The following is a 13,739-nucleotide window of genomic DNA, read 5'->3' as shown; positions in this document are numbered from 1 at the left end:
TTTTTTTGACCAGATGTTAACCTTCCCTTGACTTCACCCTCTAGTAATGTCAGAATGTTTTTCATACAGTTTGTTTTTAACTACAGCTGTCACAATTAACGCATTGACGCAGATTAATCCCTCACCAGGATTAATCTGATAAAAAAAACTTTAACGCAGTTAACCCATTTACAGCACAGAGGGACTCTAAACGTCTCTGGCAGCACATTTGGGGCAGTTATTAAATATTTTTTTAATTTTGCGACCTGGCATATGTGAATGATTTAAAGCAACATCGCTTCACCTTTTAAACCCCTGAAGTGTTTGTGGTGATCGTTCTGAATGTATGATTTAATTTCAATATTTATAAAAATTCAACCGTTTGCTCAATAAGAAAAATTTCAAAACATGCTGATGATAGAATAGACCTTGTTGTTCCATAGACATCTGAGCATGCTCAGTTCACCCCCCACCGCCTGTGGAATGGGGCGGTTAAAACACAGAGCAGTGAGTGAGACTGACTCACTATAAAAATAGACTGTTTGGACTTTGTTTTTTTCCTGTGGTTTTTTGTTTTTACTGTTGTTTCCAGTGTTGTGGCGATTTCCCTTTATTTATTTATTTTTTTAACCGTGTTTTTACTGAGTTTTGACCGTGCAACTGCTTTTTGGATTTCAACCAGATGTCAAAAAACAGCTGGACTGATTTAGAAAAATGAGCCCAACTAAAAGTAAAACTACTGGGCCCAAATTCAAATCCTTGTTGTTGTTCAGTGAGTTCCAGTTCACAGTTCATGTTCAACAGCCTAAATCTCTTACTGATGTACATTCTGAGTGATTTATTTAGTAAAAACCCGTCAAACTTCAACTCCTCTCTTTGTCTTTTTCTGTTATTCCACCTGTTTTGACCCTAAAACACACAATAAAGCAAAACCACTGAAGAAAAGGAACACAAACACATACTCACAGCAGCTTTAATGAACCGGAAACAGATGACAATTTACAGCAGCACGTTTACCTGGAATAATGTCTCGGGGGTTAAAGGGTTATTATGCATTTTATTTTTGGGCTGTTAGCATTATTACAATTTCAAGATATTTCTGCATTGGCTTCATCCTCAAACTTTGGTATAAAATCTGAAGTCATATGTTCGACTTACAATGTTTATCCAAAGGTCACTGGTTGGCGAATTCTATAAGTGATTTATTTCAGCAAGTTTGGAGACAAAATATTGAGTGTTTTTCCATCTCTAGTCAAAAATAAAATGATCACAGACACTATAACACACCAAGAAATAGAAAATAAATCAACCCAATATCCTTAAGTTATACTTGTTTTTTTCTGAAACTTTTCTTTCGTTCATATTTTTATATTTTTCGTTGGCACCTACACACCGTGACAAGTTCCTCATACTGTGAAAACTGGAAATAAACCTTGATTCTGATGCATTTTCTCCCACAGTGCTGATGAGAAATGTTCTTTAACTATTCACAACTTTTCAGTCAGAACAAAGCAGGATGTCTCAGATGTGTGTTTTTCTGTTTCTCTTCCTGCTGTGAGGGATTTATCCTCTTATTGTTGGTACTTTACATCTGACGAGACACTTTCAACATGTTCCAAATTGGACGTTTGCACAAACACATGGAGTTGCCAAAAAAGATTAAGGCAGAAAAACTGTTTTATTTATCTTCTGTGTACACGCTAATATTTGGAGGATGCATTAGTGTGAATTAATAAGACGAGATATTTCCACTTCCCACTGGAGCTCTTTGTGCTGCTGTAAATGTGTTCAATAATGAGGCTCTTGTAACTGTTCATCATTTATAGATACTGGATAAGAGTCAGTTGTGCTCTCCACTGCACATAAAAGGGCAAATGCAGCTAATTGATTTAGTTTTTATTTATTTTACTACCCGTGGAACTGTTAAATAAATGGTCATTGGAATTGGAAAAGCCTCTTCACATTCCAGTTGATGCGAAATGCATTAAAATCCAGTAAAAAGCTCAAATTTGTTCTATGTGGTATGAACCCTACTAAACCTTAACCCTACACAGTAAAAAGGTCAAGCTATTTTAACCTAGATCAGTGTTTTTCAACCTTGGGGTTGACAGATCTGTCTTGGCAGAGGTCTGCGCTCTCTGAGTGCTTTTCTTGTTTCTCTCTGATTTAGTGCAAAAAACATTAAATTATGACGATGTTTACCTTAACAAACTATCCTGTAACAATAAAATGTGAATAACCTGAACAAATATAAACAACCTGAAATGTCTAAAGAAAATTAAGCACAATTTGAACAATATTCTGCCTGTTATTAAATGTTTTGTGCCTTTGTAGATCTCCTCTGTAATGCACATGTATAAATGATAAGTCGAGGCATAATATTGATAAAATTGTACTTATATTTCTTAACAAATTTCATTTTTTTCAGGTTATTCACATCCATTTTGTTTGGATAGTTACCTCCTCCAGGAGGTATTGTGATCACTTTGCTTTGTGTGTTTGTTTGTTTACGTGTTTGTTTCTTTGTTTGTTAGCAACTTTACAGGAAAACTATTCCAACCATCTTTACCAAACTGCATCCACAGATAGGCCTAGGCCCTGGGATGAACCCATTCAATTTTGGGCCAAGTAGGCCAAAGTTCAAGGTCACAGCAAGGTCACAAAATCTACAATTTTCCTATCTCTCATCATTGAGCAATTTTTGAAAATTCCTAAAAAATTCAAAACAAGTCTGATTAGCCTCCAATTTGATCCACCCGTAGCTTAGAACAATATCTTGTATCTGGCACAAAATTGTCCACATCCACTGTGGAATGTGGACTCTGTGGACATTTACATTTAACACTGAAAATCCCCTTTACCACACATTTTTCATTATAACTCAACAATGACCATTGATGGGTGCATATGTAATTAGATTTTATTGTTTTGTTTTTTTTGGTTTTTTTTGTGTTCTCGACCGGAAAAAGGTGGTCTGCCCTCTCCGGGTCGGTGGGGAGTCTTTGCCCCAAGTGGAGGAGTTTAAGTATCTCGGGGTCTTGTTCACGAGTGAGGGAAGGATGGAGCATGAGATTGACAGACGGATCGGTGCAGCGTCTGCAGTGATGCAGTCGCTGTACCGGTCGGTTGTGGTAAAGAAGGAGCTGAGCCGAGAGGTGAAGCTCTCGATTTACCGGTCAGTCTACGTTCCGACCCTCACCTATGGTCATGAGCTTTGGGTCATGACCGAAAGGACAAGATCCCAGATACAAGCGGTTGAAATGAGTTTCCTCCGCAGGGTGGCTGGGCGCACCCTTAGAGATAGGGTGAGGAGCTCAGTCACCAGGGAGGAGCTCGGAGTAGAGCCGCTGCTCCTCCGCGTCGAGAGGGGCCAGCTGAGGTGGCTCGGGCATCTGTTTCGGATGCCTCCTGGACGCCTCCCTGGGGAGGTGTTCCGGGCATGTCCCACCGGGAGGAGACCTCGGGGAAGACCCAGGACACGTTGGAGAGACTATGTCTCTCGGCTGGCCTGGGAACGCCTCGGGGTCCCCCCGGAAGAGCTGGAAGAGGTGTCTGGGGAGAGGGAAGTCTGGGCATCCCTGCTTAGACTGTTACCCCCGCGACCCGGCCCCGGATAAGCGGAAGATAATGGATGGATGGATGTTTTTTTTGTTCTTTTTTTTTCTTTTTTACTTCAAAGTTTGAGACAAATAAACAAATAAATGGAAGCTATAATTATACGATAAACAGGGAGGACTCTGCTCTTTCAAAGTAAAAAAATGTCCTAGGGTGACTGAAACTCACAGAGGAAATTTTCTCCCTGCAAATTGTAAGTGTAACAATAACACACTTAATTTATCATCACCACCCCAAGAGCTATTTAAAAAAATGTCTGAAAATGATGTCACAACCCTCACCTTGGGAACCCCTGCAATTTTACATCGTTTCAATATCAGCAGAGGGTGCAAACTGATGAAGAAAACAACACTGCAGAGAAATAAATATTAACACATTATAGAATCATTACTAAACTAAATTTGGAGTAAAAATAGCTCTATAAAGTGGAATCACATTACTCTTAACAGTGTGAAAATGCCACAGTGTTGAATTTTTTTACACATTTAATTGTTAATCTTGACACTGAATTGTGTAGAATTGTCTCTGAAAATTTGACACTGGGTATAGAGTAAATTTTACTCTAATTCTGAGTGGGAGCAAATGTTATCTGAAACAGAGTTAAATTAAACTCTCTAAGAGTTAAATTGACACTGTTTTTTACTGTGTACCATATCAAATTTGATACCTTTTAAAGACTGGTTGAAGGTATTAAATGCAGATTTGTAAATTCAAGACTTTTCAGACTTTTTCAGACCCTGGGGGAACCCTGCATCGAGCTGTCTCTTTAATATGATAATTGTTGAGCTGTACAGTCTTCCAATCTTCCTTCAAGGCACAAAATTGACATTCATGAGGAGTTCCAGATGAAATTAAGCAGCTAAATGTTTACATGAAACATTTTGCTTCAAGGATTTCAACTTGAAGGAGAATTTCTTCGTTTAGCTCAGGTTGAAGAAGAAATGGAAATCCTGATTTATCTTTACTTTGTTCTGACAAGTGTCTGAATCCGTTTGTGTATGTAGCCAAAGTCGAGAAGCAGACAAAGAGATGAGCTGAAAAAACATATTCAATAAGTCTGGTATTTTCATTTAAAGTTCAAGTTCGACTGATTGTCAATCAAGTGAATCTGAGAGATTAAAAGAGATTCACAAAATGCCGAGAGCATGACCGGCGACCCGTCGGCGTGAAATCTGGCTGCTTTGATTAGTCTGGTGTTGGATGACTTTCTTTATCCTTTTCCTTTGTCTGACGCTTACAGTTCTGTCTTGAATCGTGATGATTAATACTCCTTTCGCTTTTAGACTTTTTTATTTTTCTCTTGCTTCTCTTTCTGATTTATTTCATCTCTGATAAAAGCATCTCTTTTACTGGAACTGGTAAACATTGCTAATCCTTCTTCATATTTGATTACAGCCGCTGGTGGAAGGAATATTTATGAAATATTAAAGTCCAGCGTAAAACATTGTACTGAAGTGTAGTTCAAGTATTTTCAGTAAAAGTACTTCGACTGATGGGTTATTATATGTGACATCATTAGCATTAGCGTTGTAGCAGCATGTTCCAGTTCTGTGACTACTTTAGTCTTGTTTTTCTTCTGTTTGTTATGACTGTATTCTTTCTTCTTTGTCCATCATCAGCGACAAAGATGGCGACTAAGACAGCAACTAAGACAGCGACTAAGACAGCGACAAAGATGGCGACTAAGACAGCGACTAAGACAGCAACAAAGATGGCGACTAAGACAGCGACTAAGACAGCGACTAAGACAGCGACAAAGATGGCGACTAAGACAGCGACTAAGACAGCGACTAAGACAGCGACAAAGATGGCAACTAAGACAGCGACTAAGACAGCAACAAAGATGGCGACTAAGACAGCGACTAAGACAGCGACTAAGACGGCGACAAAGACGGCGACTAAGATGGTGACTAAGATGGCGACTAAGACAGCGACAAAGATGGCGACTAAGACAGCGACTAAGACGGCGACAAAGACGGCGACTAAGATGGTGACTAAGATGGCGACTAAGACAGCGACAAAGATGGCGACTAAGACAGCGACTAATAGGGCGACTAAGACTGCGACAAAGATGGCGACTAAGACAGCGACTAATAGGGCGACTAAGACTGCGACAAAGATGGCGACTAAGACAGCAACTAAGACAGCGACAAAGATGGCGACTAAGACAGCGACTAATAGGGCGACTAAGACTGCGACAAAGATGGCGACTAAGACAGCGACTAAGACAGCGACTAAGACGGCGACTAAGATGGTGACTAAGATGGCGACTAAGACAGCGACAAAGATGGCGACTAAGACAGCGACTAATAGGGCGACTAAGACTGCGACAAAGATGGCGACTAAGACAGCAACTAAGACAGCGACTAAGACGGCGACTAAGACAGCGACAAAGATGGCAACTAAGACAACGACTAAGACAGCAACAAAGATGGCGACTAAGACAGCGACTAAGACAGCGACTAAGACAGCGACTAAGACGGCGACAAAGACGGCGACTAAGATGGTGACTAAGATGGCGACTAAGACAGCGACAAAGATGGCAACTAAGACAGCGACTAATAGGGCGACTAAGACTGCGACAAAGATGGCGACAAAGATGGCGACTAAGATGGCGGCTAAGACAGCGACTAAGACGGCAACTAAGATGGCGGCTAAGACGGTGACTAAGACAGCGACTAAGACGGCGACTAAGACAGCGACAAAGATGGCAACTAAGATGGCGACTAAGACAGCGACTAAGACGGTGACTAAGACGGCGACTAAGACGGCGACTAAGACGGCGACTAAGACGTTGACTAAGACAGCGACTAAGACGGCGACTAAGACAGCGACTAAGACAGCAACAAAGATGGCGACTAAGATGGCGGCTAAGATGGCAGCTAAGACGGTGACTAAGACAGCGACTAAGACGGCGACTAAGACAGCGACTAAGACGGCGACTAAGACGGTGACTAAGACAGCGACTAAGACAGCGACTAAGACGGTGACTAAGACGGCGACTAAGATGGCAACTAAGACAGCGACAAAGATGGCGACTAAGACAGCGACAAAGATGGCGACTAAGACAGCGACAAAGATGGCGACTAAGATGGTGACTAAGATGGCGACTAAGACGGCAAAAAAGATGGCGACTAAGATGGCGACTAAGACGGCAACTAAGACAGCAACTAATACGGCGACTAAGACAGTGACTAAGATGGCGACAAAGACGGCGACAAAGATGGTGACTAAGATAGTGACTAAGACAGCGACTAAGACAGCGACAAAGATGGCGACAAAGATGGCGACAAAGATGGCAACTAAGACAGCAACTAAGACAGCGACAAAGACAGCGACAAAGATGGCGACAAAGATGGCGACAAAGATGGCGACTAAGACAGCGACTAAGACAGTGCAAAGATGGCGACTAAGACACAGACTAAGACAGCAACTAAGACAGCGACTAAGACAGCGACAAAGATGGCAACTAAGATGGCAACTAAGATGGCGACTAAGACAGCGACTAAGACAGTGCAAAGATGGCGACTAAGACACAGACTAAGACAGCAACTAAGACGGCGACAAAGACAAAGACGAAGACAAAGATGGTGACAAAGACATTTATGAACCAAATGTTTGAGTCTTTATGGGTTAAGAATTGTCAAAGTCAGCCATGACATTTGTTTCTGCACCCTGTAGCCAATCAGAATTGTTTTTATTTTTCATCCTTATGTGATTTGATGGGTTTCACTGAGTTGCCAAGTTGCTCCACAGCCGATATATACACCTTCAGGACTCTGCAACACAAACACGAAACACATGATCAACCTGCTCCAGATGTCACAGGTAACAAAGTTCACCCCTGTTCAGCTCGATGCCCTTCACTTTCATCTCTGAAACTGTAGTTTAACGGAGTCTGAGGCCAAATGCAAATGAAATTGAAATGAATTTTTGAAATCTAGACATTGGTGACATTGACTTTCACCCTTAAAGGTCACTCAAGATCAAAGGTCATGGACCCAAATAAAAGTCCATATATAACTTCCTATCAATACTCAAAAGTAACTATATTGATATCTGTAACCATTTACATGTTATAAACCATCAAAATATGGACATTTATAAGTAAAGGCACATTTTTAGTATTTCAAAAATTTCGAAAATCTAAATATCTCAAAACTCTGTACAAACTTTGTAGACACTGTCCCAAGGAAACTACATAAAAAACATTTAAATTAATCCAACCAGTTGTTTCATCAGAGAAGAAATTGTTGCTAACAAAGACAACAACGACAAAGCACCTTCATAATAGCTCATGATTTATCGGCTGGTGAGCATAAAAAGCACACTATTTCCTCCTAAAAAGCTGGGAATTAGAGGTAATAACTAGGGTAAAATTCTCGTAGTTCCTAAAGAGTGTAAAGGTGTAGTGTAGCAGGTGGATGTAGTGATTAGCTTTTCTCAGACGACTGTATCCTCCATCTAAGCCATGGATTTACTGCCTCTGGTAACTGACTGAATCAGCAGCTGTTCTGCCTGGTTAGGAACTCGCCTGGATTTGTGACCCAAACTCAAGCACATTTTCAACAAAGTTACAATTAAAAAAAAAAAGTCCTGAGTAAGAAAATACAATCGAATAACTCCGTTCCGCTCCGGCTGAGTGTTGACGTGAAACCAAGCGACTGTACATAGAAGAAGAAGAGAACACGACACAAAGCAGAGACGCAAACCTGTGTCAAAACAACCCGAAGACGAATAAGGCGCTAATGAAAGCTGAACACATCTGTGGTTTGAGGATGTGTAAACGTCCTCTGTGGTGTATCTGCACAAACAGGCCTTTCTCTGACACCAAGATGACAGGTTGTCAATAGTAATCAGATGAACTGTTGGTGAGAGGAGGCTGACGTTCAGCTCTGATCGCATGTGCCGCCAAGTCTGAGCTGTCGAACCATCACAAGAGGTTTTACAGTAAATAACAACCGCTAAAACCACAATATGAGGACTTATTTTAGAACACACACCGGCGATTCAAAAGGTTTTAAGACACTTTTAGGTTGGGAAGCACTTCCTTAACCCATAAAAACCAAAAGAGCCAGTGGTGACCAAAACCATCTACTGATTTAAACTGTTTCATACCTGTTGACCCACTAATACAAGCACTGTAACATATTTCCTGCAGAATTTACAGTAAATACCAGGCAAAAAAGTTGCCAATAAAGTGCTGTAAAATTGTTTGCTAATTACTGTAAAATATAATTACAATATATTACTGGATACTTTGAACAGGTTTTTGCTGTATATAAATTACAGCAATGCATCGTTGTTTTATATCAGAACTTGGGCTGTCAAAATTAATGCATTAACACGGATTAATCCATCATCTTGATTAATCTGATCAAAAAATTTAATGCAACCCGCGGGCCGAAAAATTATATTAATACTCATCTACTATAAAAATATAATAAATGGATGTTTTTTTCAACTTTTGCTCAAACTTTAGACCCTAATGTTAGTAAAAGTACATCAAAAGTGTATTTTAGTGCAAACTTTAATGTTCAAACATGATTTTTTATCTTTGTGGGGTGAAATATACGCTATTAAAAATCTACGACACAAACAATTAATTTATGCATATCATCGTCAATCCAGCCGAAAAAAAACCAGGCGAGGATAAAAAATTCTAATTTCTCTTTTAGTTTGTTACAGTTTACTCAGGCACAGTAATAGATACACTATTTTAGACAATGGGAATAGATTCTGTGAGGTCTGTAAATGTCCATAGACACCAAGAACATCCATATGAACCTTATTATTACAAGTATTATAAGTAATTCTTCATTTACTTTGGGTGTGTCTTTTTAGGCATTTTTCCCCTGAAAATATGGTCAGGGTTAAACAGGTTAACTCATCTGCAGCAGAGAAAGACTCTGAACATCTCAGGCAACATATTTGGGTCAGTTTATCCAAGTAGAGTTACCATCACACATGAACAAATGGGCAGTTGATCCGGTAGTGACAGGCAGCAGAACCAACCCATAAAGATGGAAGACCAGTTGATTCAAGTCATTCAGTTTCAAGTTGTTTTGTTGAAACTGTTGAAGGGGTGGTGTCAGAAATCAGTATTTTAATCAAAAGTATTAGAAACCAGTATGTTAATCAAAGTATTCATTTTTGCATGCCAGAAGTTAAATTTCACTGTAATGTGATGGTTGTAACAGAGTAGTTGACCTTTTTCCTGGAAAAGAACTCGTGTAGCCATCAAAAGAACACGTGAATTTATGTGAAGTTACAAAACAGGGCGGGCAGAAAGAACATGTGAGCTCATGGAAAATTTCGGAAAATGTGGTGCACAAAAGAAGTACACGTGAGTGGAAATTTTTGAACATTCTGCGAAGTACCTTACATTTTCTGGGAAAAAGTTACATATTTATATATGATAATCAAATACTGGGAATTAGTTGCATATGTATATGTTTTGGCCAATCCTGACAAACACTAAAAAGAGCGTACCCTATCGGAGACAAGATAAAAAAGGAGGGCTTCTGACATGACTAGATTAATGTTCAAAATATGATTAAAAAAAATGGGTATGGTTTGTAGCTAAACCCAACCTACTTTTACAACATGAAAGTGGTCTCCCAGAGCGAAAAGTCAGTTGTTTCTGCAGGTATCAACTCAGTGATTATTTTGTGTATGAATAAACACTTCATGCAGCTCGAATTCTGCTCGATCTCTGAGTTTGTCTTTGGCTCTGTGTGACTGTTACTCGACAAAGTTCCACTACATAGATGGGTGTACAGAGACATAAATACGACTGGGGAAGACCGTCAAAGAGACAAGAGATGTCTCCCACTTGCGGTTGTAAATTTTACACGACAAAGGTGTTTAATAAACACATTAAGTGCATATATATTCCTATTTCTTTCTTAAGTCAGTTTGCTCATGCAAAATGAAACACGATTAATATAGATTAAAAAGGAATGGTATTTAATCATGATTAACTGAAATTAATCCACACCAACCCTGTAAATTATCTGATTACCAAATATAATCATTTAACAGCACCAACTAGAAACAACCATTAATTGTATTTTTTTTTTTTTTTAGTTTTGACTACTCCAGTTTGACTGTAGCCATGCTAACGGTGCTAACAACGCTAACGGAGCCTGGACTATTGGAGGCTTTTCCGAATGGGGCAAAATACATGATTTACCCTGAAAAATGCAAAATACAGAGGATAATATTATCACAAATGGTGATAAATCACTTAAAAATGGTTAAATATAAAGACAAATTCATTTGGGAACTGATATAAAAGCAGCATTGGGTCTTTATGGGTTAATAAATGTTCATATTAATGCATTAGTGATCATTTACAGGGTGTGGAAGGAATGGAAACTGGTTGTAAATTAATGAAGAAACTTTGCTGAAATCACATCACGTTCTTTTGGGAACAAGAAAATTAAAAAGTAATGGTAACTGCAGTGACCTGGATACAAAAGACCATAAAGCAGAAACGGATAATGAAAGAAACCTGGCCAAGACAAACCAAAATGTCAGAGATGTTTCTCTAATCGCATGTGTTTTTTCTTTGTTTTTCAGTTTCTGCAACATATTCCCAGACTGAACTTGGCCGCTGTTGTGTTTAGCAGCAGCAGCGCACATACCTGCAGGGCCTCCAGAAAACGAAAGGATCCAAGACGCCTGCCCCGGGGAACCAGACAGAAACTGGAGTTATGGAGCAGCTCCTGGTAGTCGTACCTGCAGACACAAAAACAAAAACTCAGCTCGAAACACAAATAACTACACTTTACTACATGCAAAAGAGATACGTTACACCAGGGATGTCAAACTCATTTTAGTTCAGGTTCCACATCCAGCCCAATTTGATCACAAGTAAACCGGACCAGTACAATAATAATATAACAGCCTGAAAATAGTGACAACTCCATATTTTTTCTTTGTTTTAGTGCAAAAAAACATTAAATTATGAAAATACTTACATTTACAAACTATAAAAAAAAAACCTGAAATTTCTTATAATAACAAAAACAATATTATGCCTCAACTTATCATGTACATTACAAATCAGATCTAGAAAGGAACAAAATATTTAGTAACAGGCAGAAAATTATTAAAATTGCACTTTATTATCTTTAGACATTTCAGGTTCATAATTTTTCAGGTTACTCACATTTACTGTTAAAGGAGAGTTTGTTAATGTTAATATTTTCATAATTTAATGGCTTTTTTTGCACTAAAACAAAGAAAAAGTTGGAGTTGTCATTATTTATAGGCAGAATGTAATATTATTATATTCACATTAACCCATAAAGACCCAAACAGCCACTGGAGACCAAAACCATCTACTGATCTAAACTGTTTAATACCTGTTGATCCAATAATCCAATCAAGCCATGTCAATAATTGGCATAAAACGCAGTTTGTCGTCTTTTCATGGTCATCAGATATGACCCATTTGGACGTTCAGAGACATGGACACACCGAAACAACATTGATTCACTTGTAAAACCCATGGAGTTGGATCAATGACAGTGGATAGAGACACTTATTTTATTAGTTAATGATAGTTTTTGCTGAAAGAGTCACTTTTTCTTCAGTTTTTGATATAACAACCACCAACTTTAACCTGAGCTTTAACTCTTTCGGTGCCAGACAGTTAAGGGGCTAATAAGCCTTAAAAGTGCCACAGATTTTGGCCGTTTTTCAGTATTTTGCGTCGTTTTTATAATATTTGAAGAATCCTGCAGGAAACCGCTCGGTAACATCCGACCGATTGCTAATTAGATTCAAAACGCACCGGACGCAGCCGATTCATTATTGATCGTAATTTGCATAATTCATAATAATAATAATAATAATAATAATAATAATCTTTATTTATATAGCACTTTTCATATATTAAAAACTGTAGCACAAAGTGCTTTACATATCAGTTTAAAAATCAGTACCGCCCCCCACCCACACCCACCCACTCACCCGCACACACACCCACTCACCCGCACACACACACACACACACACACACACACACACACACACATATATACATGCAAACCCACAAGCTCACACATACTTAAGAAGACTGACTGAGCACGGGTAGACCAGAACAAAAATGTACAAGTAAAAGTAAAACATCAATTTAGGAGGCGCTGTCTCAGGGAGCCATCCGCACCAGGAGGCAGCCGCCGACCCCGGCGACCAGGCACCAGCAACACAGCCCCGCATCCCAACTAGTGGGAGAGGGCCAACTGGGACCCCCACCCACCAGAAAGGAGCGGACCCCAGTGAGAGAAGGCGCCACAGCCCCCGGAGTCCACAGCCGCCCCCCGGCATGGAGGGCTCCCTCTGATGAACACCGGAGAATAAGAAACATTAAAAAGATATAAAAATATTATTCGGTCGCGTGACCTCAAATTCCCGTCTGATTGGTCTCAAAAGGGGGACACAGAAAGAACGTCATCGAAATGTGAGAAAGAAATGGGGGTGGATGGTTTGTTTGTACACAAATGTGGCGTGTTCTCCAAAGCCGATCTGATCGGCCCGTGGTACTTTAAAGGTTGTATTCGTAAAGCCGATTTAATCGGCCCATGGCACTGAAAGTGTTAATGAACATCTACATGATCAGTGAATTAAATATAGGAAAATACAGTATTTTCACTGAAAAAATGCAAAATACAGAGGATAATATTAGAATAAATAGTGATAAATCACCATAGTAAAAGGTTAAATATAGAGATAATTTAATTAATTAAAGATACATTTTTTGTGATGCCTTGTGAATTAAGAATTAAATTTAAAAAATAAATGAATAAATCCATCTTAACCTACTTAAGACCCACCTTTGGGGTTTTCATCCATGTTTGTGTACAAGAGTTTCACAGCTTCATTAAAAAAACAACAACAACTGTACACTGCAAAAGACATTCCATTAAAAAAAAAAAAAGTACCTGAAAAACCTGTTGCATCATGATGTTTCCAATACAGGCCATTATTTAATAAAAAAAAGCCCAAACTTGCACTTTGCTGACATTACCTGCATCTCAGGAGCTTAATTCACAAAGCATCACAAATATAATTCTATGCCCATAAGGATTAAGGTTCAATAATAATATGATTTAATGTGACCACATGACAGAAACA

At 39.1% G+C, this 13,739-nt stretch overlaps 1 protein-coding gene across 1 annotated transcript in view; it reads right to left on the bottom strand.

Annotated features, from left to right (window-relative positions):
* Positions 1-13,739, bottom strand: part of LOC115414978 (exostosin-1a) — a 533,740-nt gene that overhangs the window by 174,274 nt on the left and 345,727 nt on the right. Inside the window, exon 4 of the mRNA XM_030128366.1 lies at positions 11,244-11,337. Within this exon, the coding sequence (XP_029984226.1) occupies positions 11,244-11,337 (94 nt within the window). The remainder of the gene's footprint in view (positions 1-11,243; positions 11,338-13,739) is intronic.

The sequence above is a fragment of the Sphaeramia orbicularis genome, chromosome 24 (genome assembly GCF_902148855.1).
Source record: "Sphaeramia orbicularis chromosome 24, fSphaOr1.1, whole genome shotgun sequence".
Taxonomy (NCBI): Eukaryota; Metazoa; Chordata; class Actinopteri; order Kurtiformes; family Apogonidae; genus Sphaeramia; species Sphaeramia orbicularis.
This window is presented reverse-complemented; position numbering and strand designations above follow the sequence as displayed.